The 13,160-nt window shown below is 48.2% G+C and overlaps 1 protein-coding gene across 2 annotated transcripts in view; it reads right to left on the bottom strand.

The window, feature by feature from the left end:
- Positions 1 to 13,160, bottom strand: part of PRKCA (protein kinase C alpha) — a 404,614-nt gene that overhangs the window by 83,242 nt on the left and 308,212 nt on the right. For both annotated transcript variants that reach the window (XM_043585073.1, XM_043585072.1), the window contains exons 6-8: positions 5,593 to 5,749; positions 4,386 to 4,520; positions 4,036 to 4,132 (exon numbers count right to left, since the gene is read on the bottom strand). In XM_043585073.1, coding sequence (XP_043441008.1) covers positions 4,036 to 4,132; positions 4,386 to 4,520; positions 5,593 to 5,749 — 389 coding nt within the window. The remainder of the gene's footprint in view (positions 1 to 4,035; positions 4,133 to 4,385; positions 4,521 to 5,592; positions 5,750 to 13,160) is intronic.

A 13,160-nucleotide genomic window follows, 5' to 3' on the forward strand; every position in this document is an offset into this window, starting at 1 on the left:
GGACCACCTGTAAGGGAAGGCAGACCCTCTCTCCAAGGCTGGCCTTGAGCCTCATCGCAGGGAGTGGGGACCCAGAAGCGGGAGGAAGGAACCATAATCCTGGATCCGCTCTATAGTGAGAGGAGGTCCTGGAGAATCCCTGAGCAGCACAGGGGGTTCTAATATGCTTATTTCTCTATAGGCTCCCTGCTTTACTCCCAAAACCTGACACAGGGCCCAAAGGTACGGAGATAAGCCCCACAGACAGGAGGCACTGTTTGTTCTACTCAATGCTGGAAACTTACTATTGAACAAATGAACAGATATATAACTTGTGTTTGTGAATCAGGAACTATGTGTACTTTATTTGAAGACAAACATAGATCAGCTTAAAGACCCACAGATATACTTTCCATAAACACTGGGGCCAAGGTTCTGGCTTGTTTTGACTTTCGGGCAGATAAAGTGCTTGAGGGGGACAATGTGTTACAGAATCAGGTCATTTCCAACCATCTTGGGATTTCTTTGGCTCCTACAAGCTCTCCCCACTGATCATTCTGTTTGCCAGAGTTCTAGAATCAGCGATACATTAAAAACATTTCCCCCCACGTTATTGGATAAATACTAATGCGGTGGCAGAACTGTAAATGCTCATTTGTTTGGGTTTTTCCTCCATCAGATTGGATGGCTTTTGGTTTTTGGAAGAGGATTTGAAAACCACACGTAGTTAACTCTTTCCAGAAAACAGAGCTGGTCATGGAAAGAATCACCCCGCGGACTAGATGGTACACAATGCCACCGAGTCCTGCCGATTCCTGAAAGGATGAGTCATCATGCTGTCTTTTCCCCAGTCATGATTCACCACTGAACTTCAAAGTAAACATTTCAGCTGAATCATACTGTTACCAGAGGGTGGCAAAGTATCTCGTATCTCTGAAAGAGCGGGTGGAGGAGAAAAGGATTCAGATGCTGGAAAGCCAGTCAGGATGGCAAGTACGTGGAGAGACGCGTACAAAGAAGGGAGTCTGCAGACGCCAGGAAGCAGTCATACCATGGCTGGGGGTGGAGAGGGAGGAAGTGGGGTGGGCATTAGAGGAAGTTCCCCAAATTGCACTTGGTGCAGGTGGCACCCCGCTTGGGAATGCTGGCTGTCACCTAGAACTGCTCAAATGTGGACATGGCCCTTTTGCCTTGGCACGTGGCTTCCCAACAGCTGGATCCGGGGGAAATAATGCCAGTTTCACACTGACAGACCTCAACAGAACACCGTTACACGATAACTCCTGTCTGAAATCAGATCTGGATATTGTTTTTAAAATACAACACAACAGTTGGTTGAGGGTCCGACTTCGGTTGAGGTCACGATCTCGCGGTGCGTGAGTTCGAGCCCCGCGTCGGGCTCTGCGCTGACGGCTCGGAGCCTGGAGCCTGCTTCCGATTCTGTGTCTCCCTCTCTCTCTGCCCCTACCCCCCGGCTCGTGCTCTGTCTCTCTTCTCTCTCAAAAATAAATATAATATTTTGTTATAACTATATAATTTTATAAACTATAAGTATCTTAAAAATACAACACAACAGTGGTCATAAAATTCTCAGCATCTTCTTGACACTGCTATTGAGTGGCTTTACTGCCTGGTCGCCTGCAACTCTCAGTAAAACGAGCTCATGCAGTTCCAGTGAAGTCTAAGGAAGCTGAGAGATGTTTCAAGAAGCAGCCAGAACGCAGCTCACATGGGTGCTCTGGGCACAGAAGTCTGTAAGCTGGACGGCAGAGGCTCTGGCCCTCTGTTGCACTTGGCCTTGGGCTCGCAGAACTCCGGTGCAAAGTGCACTGCCGGGAGGGAGAAGAGCGACCGGCATGACACATGTGGCCTCCAACTGGCTTCTAGAGAAACGCAATTCTGGCCTCGAGCCCTCACACCCGGCCCCTTGTGATTTTTGAGTTTGGAACTCTGACCTTTATAAAAAGCTACACTCACTGCCCAGAAAAACAGGAAGGTTACTCGCCAGGAAGCCAAGGAAATGAAGCATAAAAAGTGGGTCAATATTTCTGTCAGTAAAGCCAAGTCTTGGGTATTTCCAAGAGAGACGCCATCATGATGCCTCAGTACTGTTCTGCCCTCAACCGCATCCTATACCAGCAGATCCTGACCCGTTGATTGCTGATGATCTACACCTATAGCTTGAACGTCAGCAAGGCTCCGTTCAGCTTTTCGGCTCTTTCCCTGCCTGAGACGTAGGAGTAGCGCCCGCACTCGGCAGCCCAGAAGTCTCTGGAAGGATTCAGCCCTCACAGAGGCGGTGTGATGCTGGGGATGGGGCTCCTGTCCTCAGCTCGGGGGAGGGGAGGGGCGGAGTGAAGGTGGGAGTAGTCGATGCAGCAAGTGAAGGAAAAAATAAATAGAAAAGCAGCTATGCCTGGCATAGATGCTTGAAGCTACCCCAAGCCTCACCCATCTCTGCACTTGAATGCCTCTAAGTATTACAAGGCCCCTTCGCAAAAAACTTCATTATAAATAAACATAAACATATGTTATAAATTAATTATATTTATAAATAAAAATAAATATATACATGTGTGTGTATATATATATGTCCCCCTATATTTTTTAGGAGCAGGATTACAAGCTGATTTCCACTGGCTGAATTTTACCTGTGTTTATACCAATAGATGTGTGTTTGACCTACACCAAGCTGAGTTTTAATGAGCTGCCAATATTAAAAGAACTCAGAAGATGTCGTATCAAACCATCTGGATTCTTGGCTTCTCTTGAAGAACCAGAAGGTCTGGTGGCCAGAAGGTCCCTCATTTGTGTGTGGCAGCAGTCAACGGGTGCTGAGTAACAGCGGCCACCTTTAGACCCAGTCCACACCCTACTGTCTGTCACCAGTCCTGAGGCCTGCTGTCCCTTGCCACGGACTGCTGTTTCTTGCCATTGACTTATACCATGTATGACTCCTTCAGCCTTCTGAAGGCATCCGGGCTCAGCCCTGACCTTAAGCATTTGCCATCAACATCCACTTCAACCAAGTACCAGCGTAACAGAAGCACTCTGAACATTTTTATGTCCCTAGGAATTCATTCTACCTCCATATGACCTACGTGTTTCTTTAGCGCAAACTTTTACTTGAGAGAAGGGAACGACGGAGGGAGGAAAAGAAAACCATCTGCACCTCATTAGTGTCAGTATTTTCAGTAACAGTTCAAGTATCTGTACACCTCTGTGTGTGTGTGTGTGTGTGTGTGTGTGTGTTTCTTCAGGGTACGGGAATTTCCGGGAATCCTAATTAGCCTGAAGAAGAGAAAGATTCAAAAAGAAATGAACCAGTGACACACACTGGTATGGTTACTGTACGAATGCCTCAAACAGCCAAAGTGCAGGTGATTAGAGGAAACAGAAAAGATTAAAAGCTGTGACCTGGAAAGTAAGGCAGGTGCTTAAAGAACATTCGTTAAGAGCGGAGGTGTCTGGAAAGTGAAGAGAAGTACAGACAGAGAGGAGAAGAGAAAGAGGGAAGTGAGGAGGAGAGGGAGAGCACAGCAGGACAGGGAGGCGAGACAGATGAATCTGAGACGGAAGGCAAACACAGACCCTCACTGGGAAGGAGACAACGAGCTGGCCTTTTCTAAAGGTCTGGAGCAAAAATGAAGGTGCTGGCTTCATAGCTTAATCACACCCAAACCACCGCCCGAGCTAATGCCAGAGTGTCCCCCTGCCATTTGGAGAAGCACAGTCCTTCTTTCCAGGAGAACACTGCACTTGGAACACTGCCTGTCTCCCCACGGACGTGCCAGCCAATTTCTTATGCAGAAATCACCCGTGCTTATTTCTGGGATAGTTCTGGTCTCTGTTCTCTAAAATGATAATCAGGCCTAGAATGTGAACACAGCTTGCCAAGGAAGGCGATTAGGCGGCATTTCTGTTCTTAAATATGGAAAAAGATGAACACTTAAGTTGCTTTTTGTCTTCCAGCAGTGTGACCACAAACCCCGGCCCTGCCTGAGGTCAAGCTTTCCAAAGGAAAGGCCGTTCCTGCCATTTCACTGATGTCCTCACCTCGAATTTCTGCCTGAGCTCCACGTTTCCTTCTTCATCTCCTTCTGGAATGGGTACGTTGTAGTACTCACCTTCTTCTTGGTTAAGCAACTTGTACCTTTGGGAGACACAGAGGGAAGGAGAGTTAGGAACGCCACATTTGGGCCGCTACGGATTCAGCAACATCTCGCCTTCCACCTCTAGACCGGCTGTTTCTGAAATGCATCCTGTGGGGAGACCACAGCCAGATAACCTCACAGTCAATGGTCATTTCAGGCCAAAGCCAGTTTGCTGAATCTCTAAGGGCTCTCGCGTTTAGAGACTATTAACCTTTGGATGACACGGACATATACAACCTTGGGCATCCTTACCATCCACTGGCCGGTATCTTCATCAGCTCCGAGACTCCAAAGGAAAGGGATCCCATGAAATCGTTCCTTGTGGTTCGATCCCAGTCCCAGATTTCTACGGACAGCCGTCGGTCTTTGTCAGAAGGTTTCAATTTGCTACAAGAGAGCACACGTGCACACGCACAAGGTTATCTAGACCGTCGCTTCCTGGGAGATGCCACGTGCTCATGATAGGAGTCTGACATTCAAACAACAATAGTGTATTCAGTTCTCTTCCTGTGGCTCCCCACTGCCAACAGAGTACCAGGCCATGGCAGTCAAAGCTCCAGACTAGCAGTTAGCAAACTAGGACCCACAGGCCAAATCTGGCCCACAGCTTGTTTTTGTAAATAAAGTTTTATTGGAAAACAGCCATGACAATTTGTGTATATATCGTCTATGAATGCTTTTGACTTGAGAACAGCAGAGTTGTGTGGTTGCAACAGAGACTGTATGACCCATGAAGCCTAAGATATTCACTATCCGGCCCTTTGTAGAGCAAAGCTTGTCAACTTCTGTTCTACAGAAAAGAGCTCCCTTTGGGGTTGTCCACACATAAACCTCTTCCCGCGTGTCCTAGTCTACAAGGTCTGTCACTTGCTTGTGCTCGGCTGCAGGCAGTGCTTTCTCTCAACCCTGACGGTTTTATGCCTCCTCCCGCTGCCTCCTTCCTTCTTTCTCCTTCTACCCTCTCTGCCTCTGAAATCCTGGCACTCCTTTAAACCCCATTTTAAACGTCACCTCCTCCAAGAAGTCTTCCCTGTTGAAAGGTGAGGATGATTTTTCCATTTCAGTGGTGACAGCATTTGACTCCTATATTCCAGGTTTTAACAATTATTATTTAAATTCTTACCTTCCCCTAAACCTCCAAAGAACTTAAGTCCATCAAGAGGCGGACACACTTTATACTTTTATACACTGTGTGTTTAACACGAAAGTATTTTTTGTACAGGGTAGGTTCTGATGCTATTTGGGGCCTGCATTACGTAACCCCCGGTAAACCAAATTACCATCCACCAAACAGCGGTGACAGCAGCGACCTCTTAGCAGTGGTCTGAGGTAGTCTCAGTAATGGAGCCATGTTTAAAGGCATTTACAACAGGCCCGCCTCGTTACCTCTCACAGTGAGGTGGGCAGCTCTGTGATGCGTAGGGAGGGAATTCAATCAAGAGGGAAAGACAAAACTTACAACGTGAAGGACTCATTCCACTGGGGGTTCAGTGTGGAGCGGATGGTTTTGGTCTTCTGCTTGCTCTCGTTCTTGGGATCAGGAATGAGTTTCAGCTTCACGTAAGGATCTGAAAGCCCATTTGGATCCATAGGAATTAGATTTTTTGCATCTCGTACTGTGGAGAGAAAAGGAAAAAAAAAAAAAACATCAAATGTTATAAAAAGAGAACTGACCTGTATTGCCCAGTGTCCCGTGTCTGGACCAAGCTGAGTGACAGAGACCTCAAGATGGTGTTTAAAGGGAGAGGAGGGGAGGACCAAAAGCCTCTGATCCTCAATATGAGAAAAGCTTCCCGCTGTCATTGCTGCCAGAGATAATGGGCATCACGCAGGCCCCACGGTCCTGCCCTCAGACTCCGTTATCAGCCTGGACCAACAGCACTCGTGACCCTTGCGCACCTCCTATTAGAGACGCAGCAGTCTGGGCCCCTCCCCAAAGCTGCTGAAACAGAATCTGTGTTTAAATAAGACCCCCAGGTGCTATTTGCAGCTCTTCTCCAGAACCGGTGCGTGCCCTGCCCCCGCACAACCAGCCGACCCAGTGCATGGCACTGCCTCACACTTGAGCTTCTAAAAGGGTTCACCTCTTTGCTTTGTAAAGGGCCAGCGATTTCCAACCTGGCTACACGTTGGAATCTCTTGGGAAGGGGTTCAAAAATTCCAGTGCTCACAACTAAGCCAGAAGCTCCGAGGGGTGTGGCCCACGTTTTGAAAAGCTCCCCAGGTGATACTATTGTGCAGCAGCAGAAAGAGCTAGGGGCACATACAGCTGTGATACAGAACACGCCCCACACGTGTGCTCTGCCTTGTTATGTGACGTGCACAGCGTGTCCACAGACCAGCGGCACCTGGGACATCAGCTGTGTGCCCATCAGATGTGTGGAATCTGTCATTTGGGCCCCACCCCCAAATTTCCAATTCAGAATTCTCATTTTAACAAGACCCCCAGATGATTCCAATGCGCATCCTAGACCAAGAAGCACCCGTATGGGAATCCAAAATAATGAGGAGCAAAGGCCATTTCATCCACAGAGGGAGGCATGCTCAGAGATGCAGCTAGCAGGGGTTTATTACCTCTGGGAACGGGTGAAGCCACTGCATGTAAATGAGACAGGTCATTATCTATTGCTATGATAAGAAGGGACAAAAGCCTGAGCCTGCCTATCCCAAATGTCTTCCTCACCATCTTCCAAAGGCATCTTCCCCAGCATGGCTGAAACTTCCCATCATCAGGGTCCCTAATTAGCCAGACACCTTGAGGACACATGTAAACTGGGACTGGGCTCTGAAGCCCAGTGGCTCTCCCAGTGTGGCCCCTAGACCGTCAGCATCAGCATCACTGACTGAGTCAGGACTCTAGGGGCAGGTGCAGTGATCTGTGTTCACCAAGCTTCCTGATTCTGATGCATGGGAGTATTGGGGAAACACTGTTCTTGTCTAGTACTGATTATCAGTTTAGCTTGGCTATTAAAAGCAAGTCCTTAGAAGAATTTTAGAAGAAGGTGCTAGAGTTAACAGTGGGCAGATATAGAGCAGGGCATAGGGGATGCTAAAGATGCTGGGTCCCTGGACATTGCCCCAAGAGAAGTCACAGACTAGCATTGCCCATTACCAGCCTGGGGACACACTGAGTGCCCACGCCTGCTGGCCAATAGCCTTACATCCTCCTTGTCTGGAAGCCTTAGCACGGGCAGGTGACAAATAGGACCATTATTCAAATGGTCTGAGTGGGGGGAGTGGACTGGCTCAGATCAACTAGCCACAGAGAAGCCAGGCCTATGTTCCTCTATTCCTATATTCACTTATGCTTTCCAAGCATTTCCCCCTCATAAGATGATATCTAACTTTATCCACCTGGGGGTGGATAGAACATATAAGCAAGCAGGCTCATCAGATCTGCTTTCAAATCCTGCCTCCCTCATGGACTCCCAAGCACCGGAAAACAGAAGTTCCTGAGTCTCTGCTGCTTCACCTAGAAAAATGAAGAGGGGCTCACTCTCTGTGGTACGGGATTGGTGGGGGAAGTAAATGCAATGACGTATGTAAAGTGCTTTATACAGCTAGTGGCTTAGAAAATGGAGCGGGGGGGGGGGGGGAGGCACTAGGATGGGAGTGTTTACCATGCCTAGTCCCCAGTGCCCACAGTTTCAAAATCTTCAGTGGGGCAGGTCTCCAGGGGATCTGGCTGCCTTGATTTCCCTCAAGCTCATGCAGAAGGTCTTTCAGTGCATGGCAGAAGACCCAGTCTCCTAAAACAGCAACCCAAGGATCACAAAAGGTGAAAAGTATGAGCATAAACATAGGGCTCTCCCATAAGGAATGGGAAGGGGCCAAAGGTCTCTCTCCAATTAAGCACTGGGATGAGAATCAGATACTTTTTAAAAGGCAGCTAAAGCCCCAGAACGTCTAACACTGGGGCTACATCTCAGCGCAACTAATGAGGAACCACAGAGGCTGCTAAGAGTGTTGCCAGTTACAGAATGATTACGGGCGCTGCTTTTTTCATCCTCAATTTCTAGTCCTGACAGCCAGCCCACACAACATCATTTAAGGTGGATCTCTTCTGAATGGTGATGAGTTACAGTCTTAATGGGATTTAAAGCTGTGGGCTTCCCACTGAGATCCTATGATTGAAGTGGAAAATAAAGCGAGTTATCAATTCCAAATGTCATCGAAGTAGACACTGGGTCCAAATTTCAATTTCCCATTGCAGTGGAGAGTAGCCTGCCTGATGTGCGGCTGACTCACCACACACCAGGGCATCCGAGTCAGGACTGGGAGTAGATGGCTTGGGGTCCCCATCAGCTCAGAATGTGGGCTCTGGGGACAGGCTGCCTGCCTGCCTTTGAATTCTGGCTCTGCCGCTTGGTGGTTGTATAACCCTGGGCAAGATGTTTAAGGTTTCAGTGCCTCAGTTTCTTCATCTGGAGCATGGCAAACCGCTCTCCACCCCCCGGCCCCAGCCCTGGGAAAGATTATAGAAGTTCATACACGCAAAGTGCTCAGAACAGTGATAGGTGCACAGTAACAGCCCAATAATGATTATTATCATCATTGTTAATACACGTTGCTGGCAGAGAACACAACCCTAAAGCCTTAGATGTCCAGAAACTGGACTGACAACTTAAGAGCTGGCAAAGCAGATGCTGTGAAGGACAGTACGATGTGGAAATTTTCTGGTGCACCTGCGAGCGTGTGGTGCCAGTGAGGTCTTAGCCTGAGAAGCAGCGCTGGAGGGGGGTCACCAACAGGAGTAGGTGTGGGCAAGTTAGGGAGGAGAAAAGAAGAGCCAAATGAGGGAGGCAGTGGATGTGAGGGGTGAGAGGCAGGAGAAGGAAGAAGACGCAATCAAGGTGCAGGGTCAGAGGGTGGTGGGGACGCTGCCCTCTGCGCAGGTGCGGACGGTGGCTAGGTACACCAGGGTGGTGGTTCAACACCCCAGCTGTGATGTTTCTGGCATATGCTTGATGCCCATACCCCCCGGAGTCCCATTTAACCGGTCCAGACTGAGGCCAGGCATTAGCATCTTAGAGGCTTCTCAGGAAGCCATTCAATGCACCTGGCAGTGGTTCTCAGAGCCTGGTCCCTTGACCCATGTCACTGGCATCTCTTGAGAACTCAGTACATTATTCACATTAAAAAGAAATCATAGGGGCGCCCGGGTGGCTCAGTCGGTTAAGTGTCTGACTTCAGCTCACGTCCTGAGCTCACGGTCTGTGAGTTTGAGCCCCGCGTCAGGCTCTGTGCTGACAGCTCAGAGCCTGGAGCCTGCTTCAGATCCGGTGTCTCCCTCTCTCTCGCAAAAATAAATAAACATTAAAAAAATATAACAGAATAAAAATGAACAAAAACCAATACACTCACTTTTTAACACTCAGCATTTAAAAATGAAACGTATCACGATGGTAAATGGAAAACCAAGATTGTCTGCTATCGGGAGAAAGGAACCATAAAAATAAATAACAATGAACATCGAACAGAGTTCCTTACTTCCAGCGGACACAGGTGCCCCTGAGGCCTGATGTTGGTGCCAAAGGGGAAATTAACGAGGGTTGAGCGTTAGGGATATTCCAGCCCTGGATGAAGCCCCACACCTTACAACCAAGAAGGAAGGGAAACCAGAAGAGGAATAACTTTCTCACCATGGTAACTGAAATCTTTCTTCTATCAGCTCAGCACCTTCAGAAATCATCTCAAGTACGAGCCAAAGTCCTAGCCCGCCAGGGGCTCTGCCCCACGCGTGGGAAGCGTGCCGTCTGAGGCACAAAGGAAGGGCAGCATTTCACAGCAGGTCCAAGAACAGACCCAGCTCAGGTCCCGTGGCTCATTTCTTGCCTCTCATCTTGCACAACATCCACACTGTTTTGACCGCAGGAAAAAAAAAAAAAAAAAAGAAACACCTGCTACTGTGTAAACTACTGAGAATGAGGCTCTTTGGGGGTCAAGTGCTATCACGTCAATGCAAGTTCTGAGAGGTCACTGGTCTCTAGACAGAGTGACACAGAAGCAACACATCCTTTACCCACTCATGGCTGCAGCACTAACCCAACTGGGCCCAGAGCCCCGTGGACGGCACGCGGTAGGAGCGCCCCCCTCCCCGCCCCCAGTGTCTGTGGTTGTTCTGCAGCTTCTGTGAGAAGGACACGTCCGCTCAAGAAATATGTCTGCACCATGGTACTGGCCATTTCAGAACCATTATTTGTTCTCTAATTCCAGAACTTGAATAGAAATACAGAGTATGAGTTCTATTACCATCTTTCGGCTTGAGATGCTGGTTTTCATTTTTACTAAAGAATCTGCTGTCAAGCCCAGCATTAAGAAAAACCAGCCGTGGTGGCGGGGCGGGGGGGGGGGGGGGGGGAGGTGCCTGGGTAGCTCCCAGTTGGCTAAGTGTCCACCTCTTGATTTTGGCTCCGGTCAAGATCTCATGGTTCGTGAGTTCGAGCCCTGCACTGGGCTCCACACTGGCAATGCAGAGCCTGCTTGGGATTCTCTCTCCCTCTCTCTCTCTGCCCCTCTTCCTGTCTCTCTCTCTCAAAATAAATAAACTTAAGAAAGAGAGAAAAACCAGCCTGGGTTAAGAGGTTATATAATTTCCTGATTATGTAAGGTATCATTTCTGGACAAAATCCATTCAAATAAGATTATGAAGACTGAAAAGCACCTCCACGGTGCCTCAGAGATAGGTGATCTAGATGGCTGGGCAAGTCCAGGACATGTGAGTTTTGAGTTAAGTGTTCGGGCATATGAGCTGGCTCGTCAAGAGCTCAGAGGCGGCCTTACCCAGACTGGGAATCTACATCAAAGGCACATTCTGGTAGATGGAACAGCTAACACTTGGGAATGAAGCCAGGGGTTTGCCAAAGGCCTGCCTGACGCAGGGGATGTAGAGGTGGCCGCCATGCTTTCTCAGGGAGAGGCAAGCCATCCCCACAAACAATGGAATCAGGTGAGTGTCTAATGTGCATCTGAGGATATATAATGACAGTCAGGCTCACTTCACGTGGAAAGAGGCTGCAGACAGCAGCTGACTTCTTCTCGAGGGGCCACTATAACACGGCATCTACCAGCGTGGGCAGCTGGGTTCGAATCCTTGCTCTACCTCTTTTTAGCTGTATGACTTCAGGCAACTTACCCCACTCATCAGTTTGTTCATCTGTACGACGGGAACAATAGTGCCTATTTCACAGGGTCGTTGTGAAGATTAAGGGAGTTGATATTTGTAAAGCATTTAGAAGGCAATCTGGAACAAATGGAGTGTCACAGAAGCATTTGCCATCATTACTAATGATCACATTAATACGTGTTTGCTATCTTTATCATCATCATGCAGGCCTCCTGTCTGGTCTAGGAGGCAGGGCTGCTTTCTCAGGGTAAAGAAATATGGTTATGTTAAAAGGGCAGTTCATACAGTACTGGAATTTCCAGACCTCAGGGTTAGGCCAGGGTTCAACAGTCAGCTCCTACTTGTTCTAAAATAGCTTGGGATTAAAAAAAAAAAAAAATCAGTGCAATCTTTGATCCATTCAAAGAATGGTCCAGATGGTCTCTTGATCCGGGGAATGTATGTAGCATAAATTATCGAGACTAATAACAACACCCGGAGCTCACTACCTAACATAAAGCTAGAGGGCCAACACCATGGAAGCTATCTGCTGTTTTCTCCCCACCTCCACCCTGACTCCCTGTGGCTTTTCAACCTCACTCTGAGGCTGCCTTAGGGCACTCTGTCTAGGCACAGAGCCCACAGAGGCTCTGGAGGATTCATGCACAACATACGCTAAAAGCTTCATGGAGGACACAGCTATGACCCCTTTGCTCACAGACTGGACTTGTCTTCACTGACCCACAGTAATCCTGCTCAACAGAGTTCAAATCTGTATGGGAACATTGTTCGGCGAGGGACAGAATAGTTAAGTGCCTCCAAATTCAAGGACAACGTGGCCCTTCAAATGGTATGTTTTGCTTTAGAAAATAATTCTCTATTTTTAGTGTCTTTTTCCCTCTCTCTGCGAGCATTCTTGCTCATGGCTTCTGTTTAAAAAGCCAACAGTGGGGCGCCTGGGTGGCGCAGTCGGTTAAGCGTCCGACTTCAGCCAGGTCACGATCTCGCGGTCCGTGAGTTCGAGCCCCGCGTCGGGCTCTGGGCTGATGGCTCGGAGCCTGGAGCCTGTTTCCGGTTCTGTGTCTCCCTCTCTCTCTGCCCCTCCCCCGTTCATGCTCTGTCTCTCTCTGTCCCAAAAATAAATTAAAACGTTGAAAAAAAAAATTAAAAAAAAAAAAAGCCAACAGTAAGGACAAAGGCTCGAAACAAGGACTTGCTGCAAAAGTCAGGACTGTTCAGGGCGTGCGGACCTCGTGACCCTCCCCCTCCCCCTCCACCCTTGCTCCACGGCAAAAACAAGAATAAACAACATGTTATAATCCTACCCCACATCGTGCAAACGCAAAAAATAAGTTTTCTGACGCTACAGAAAAACAAAACCATACAAACTCTTCTTTGTGTGAAGTTACCAACAGCAAAAGCAATGAGAATGCAAAAATGTTGGGGGTGGGGTGGGGTCGGGGGACAGGCAAGTGTGGAAAATGAATGATGCAGTGTAGTGTCTGTGGTCAAAAGAACCTGGTGTCATTGAACATCAGGCCATAAGAGTGATGGGAGCTTCCCAAATCCATGAGCGGTACCTTCCAGCAAACTCAGAGAATTTTGATAATTATTACACAGCCATAGCACCTTCTTTCAAAGAAGTTTTAAGACCCAGAATTTCTTACAAAGATATGATCAAAGGTGAACAGAAGTTTAATGCCAGAGAGTCTCTCTTATAAGGACATAAGTGATCACATAGATTCCGAATCATCTCCCTATCTCAAGATTCTGCACACCCTTCACATCTGCAAACATTCCCCCCCCCCCCCCCCAAATAAGCTCATATTGATAGATTCCAGAGGTTAGGACCAGATACCTCTGCACAGTCACTATTCGGCCCAGCATGGGTATCATTCAGGAGTTCCTTTTTGCGGGGGGTG

This window comes from Prionailurus bengalensis, chromosome E1 (assembly GCF_016509475.1).
Source record: "Prionailurus bengalensis isolate Pbe53 chromosome E1, Fcat_Pben_1.1_paternal_pri, whole genome shotgun sequence".
Lineage (NCBI taxonomy): Eukaryota > Metazoa > Chordata > Mammalia > Carnivora > Felidae > Prionailurus > Prionailurus bengalensis.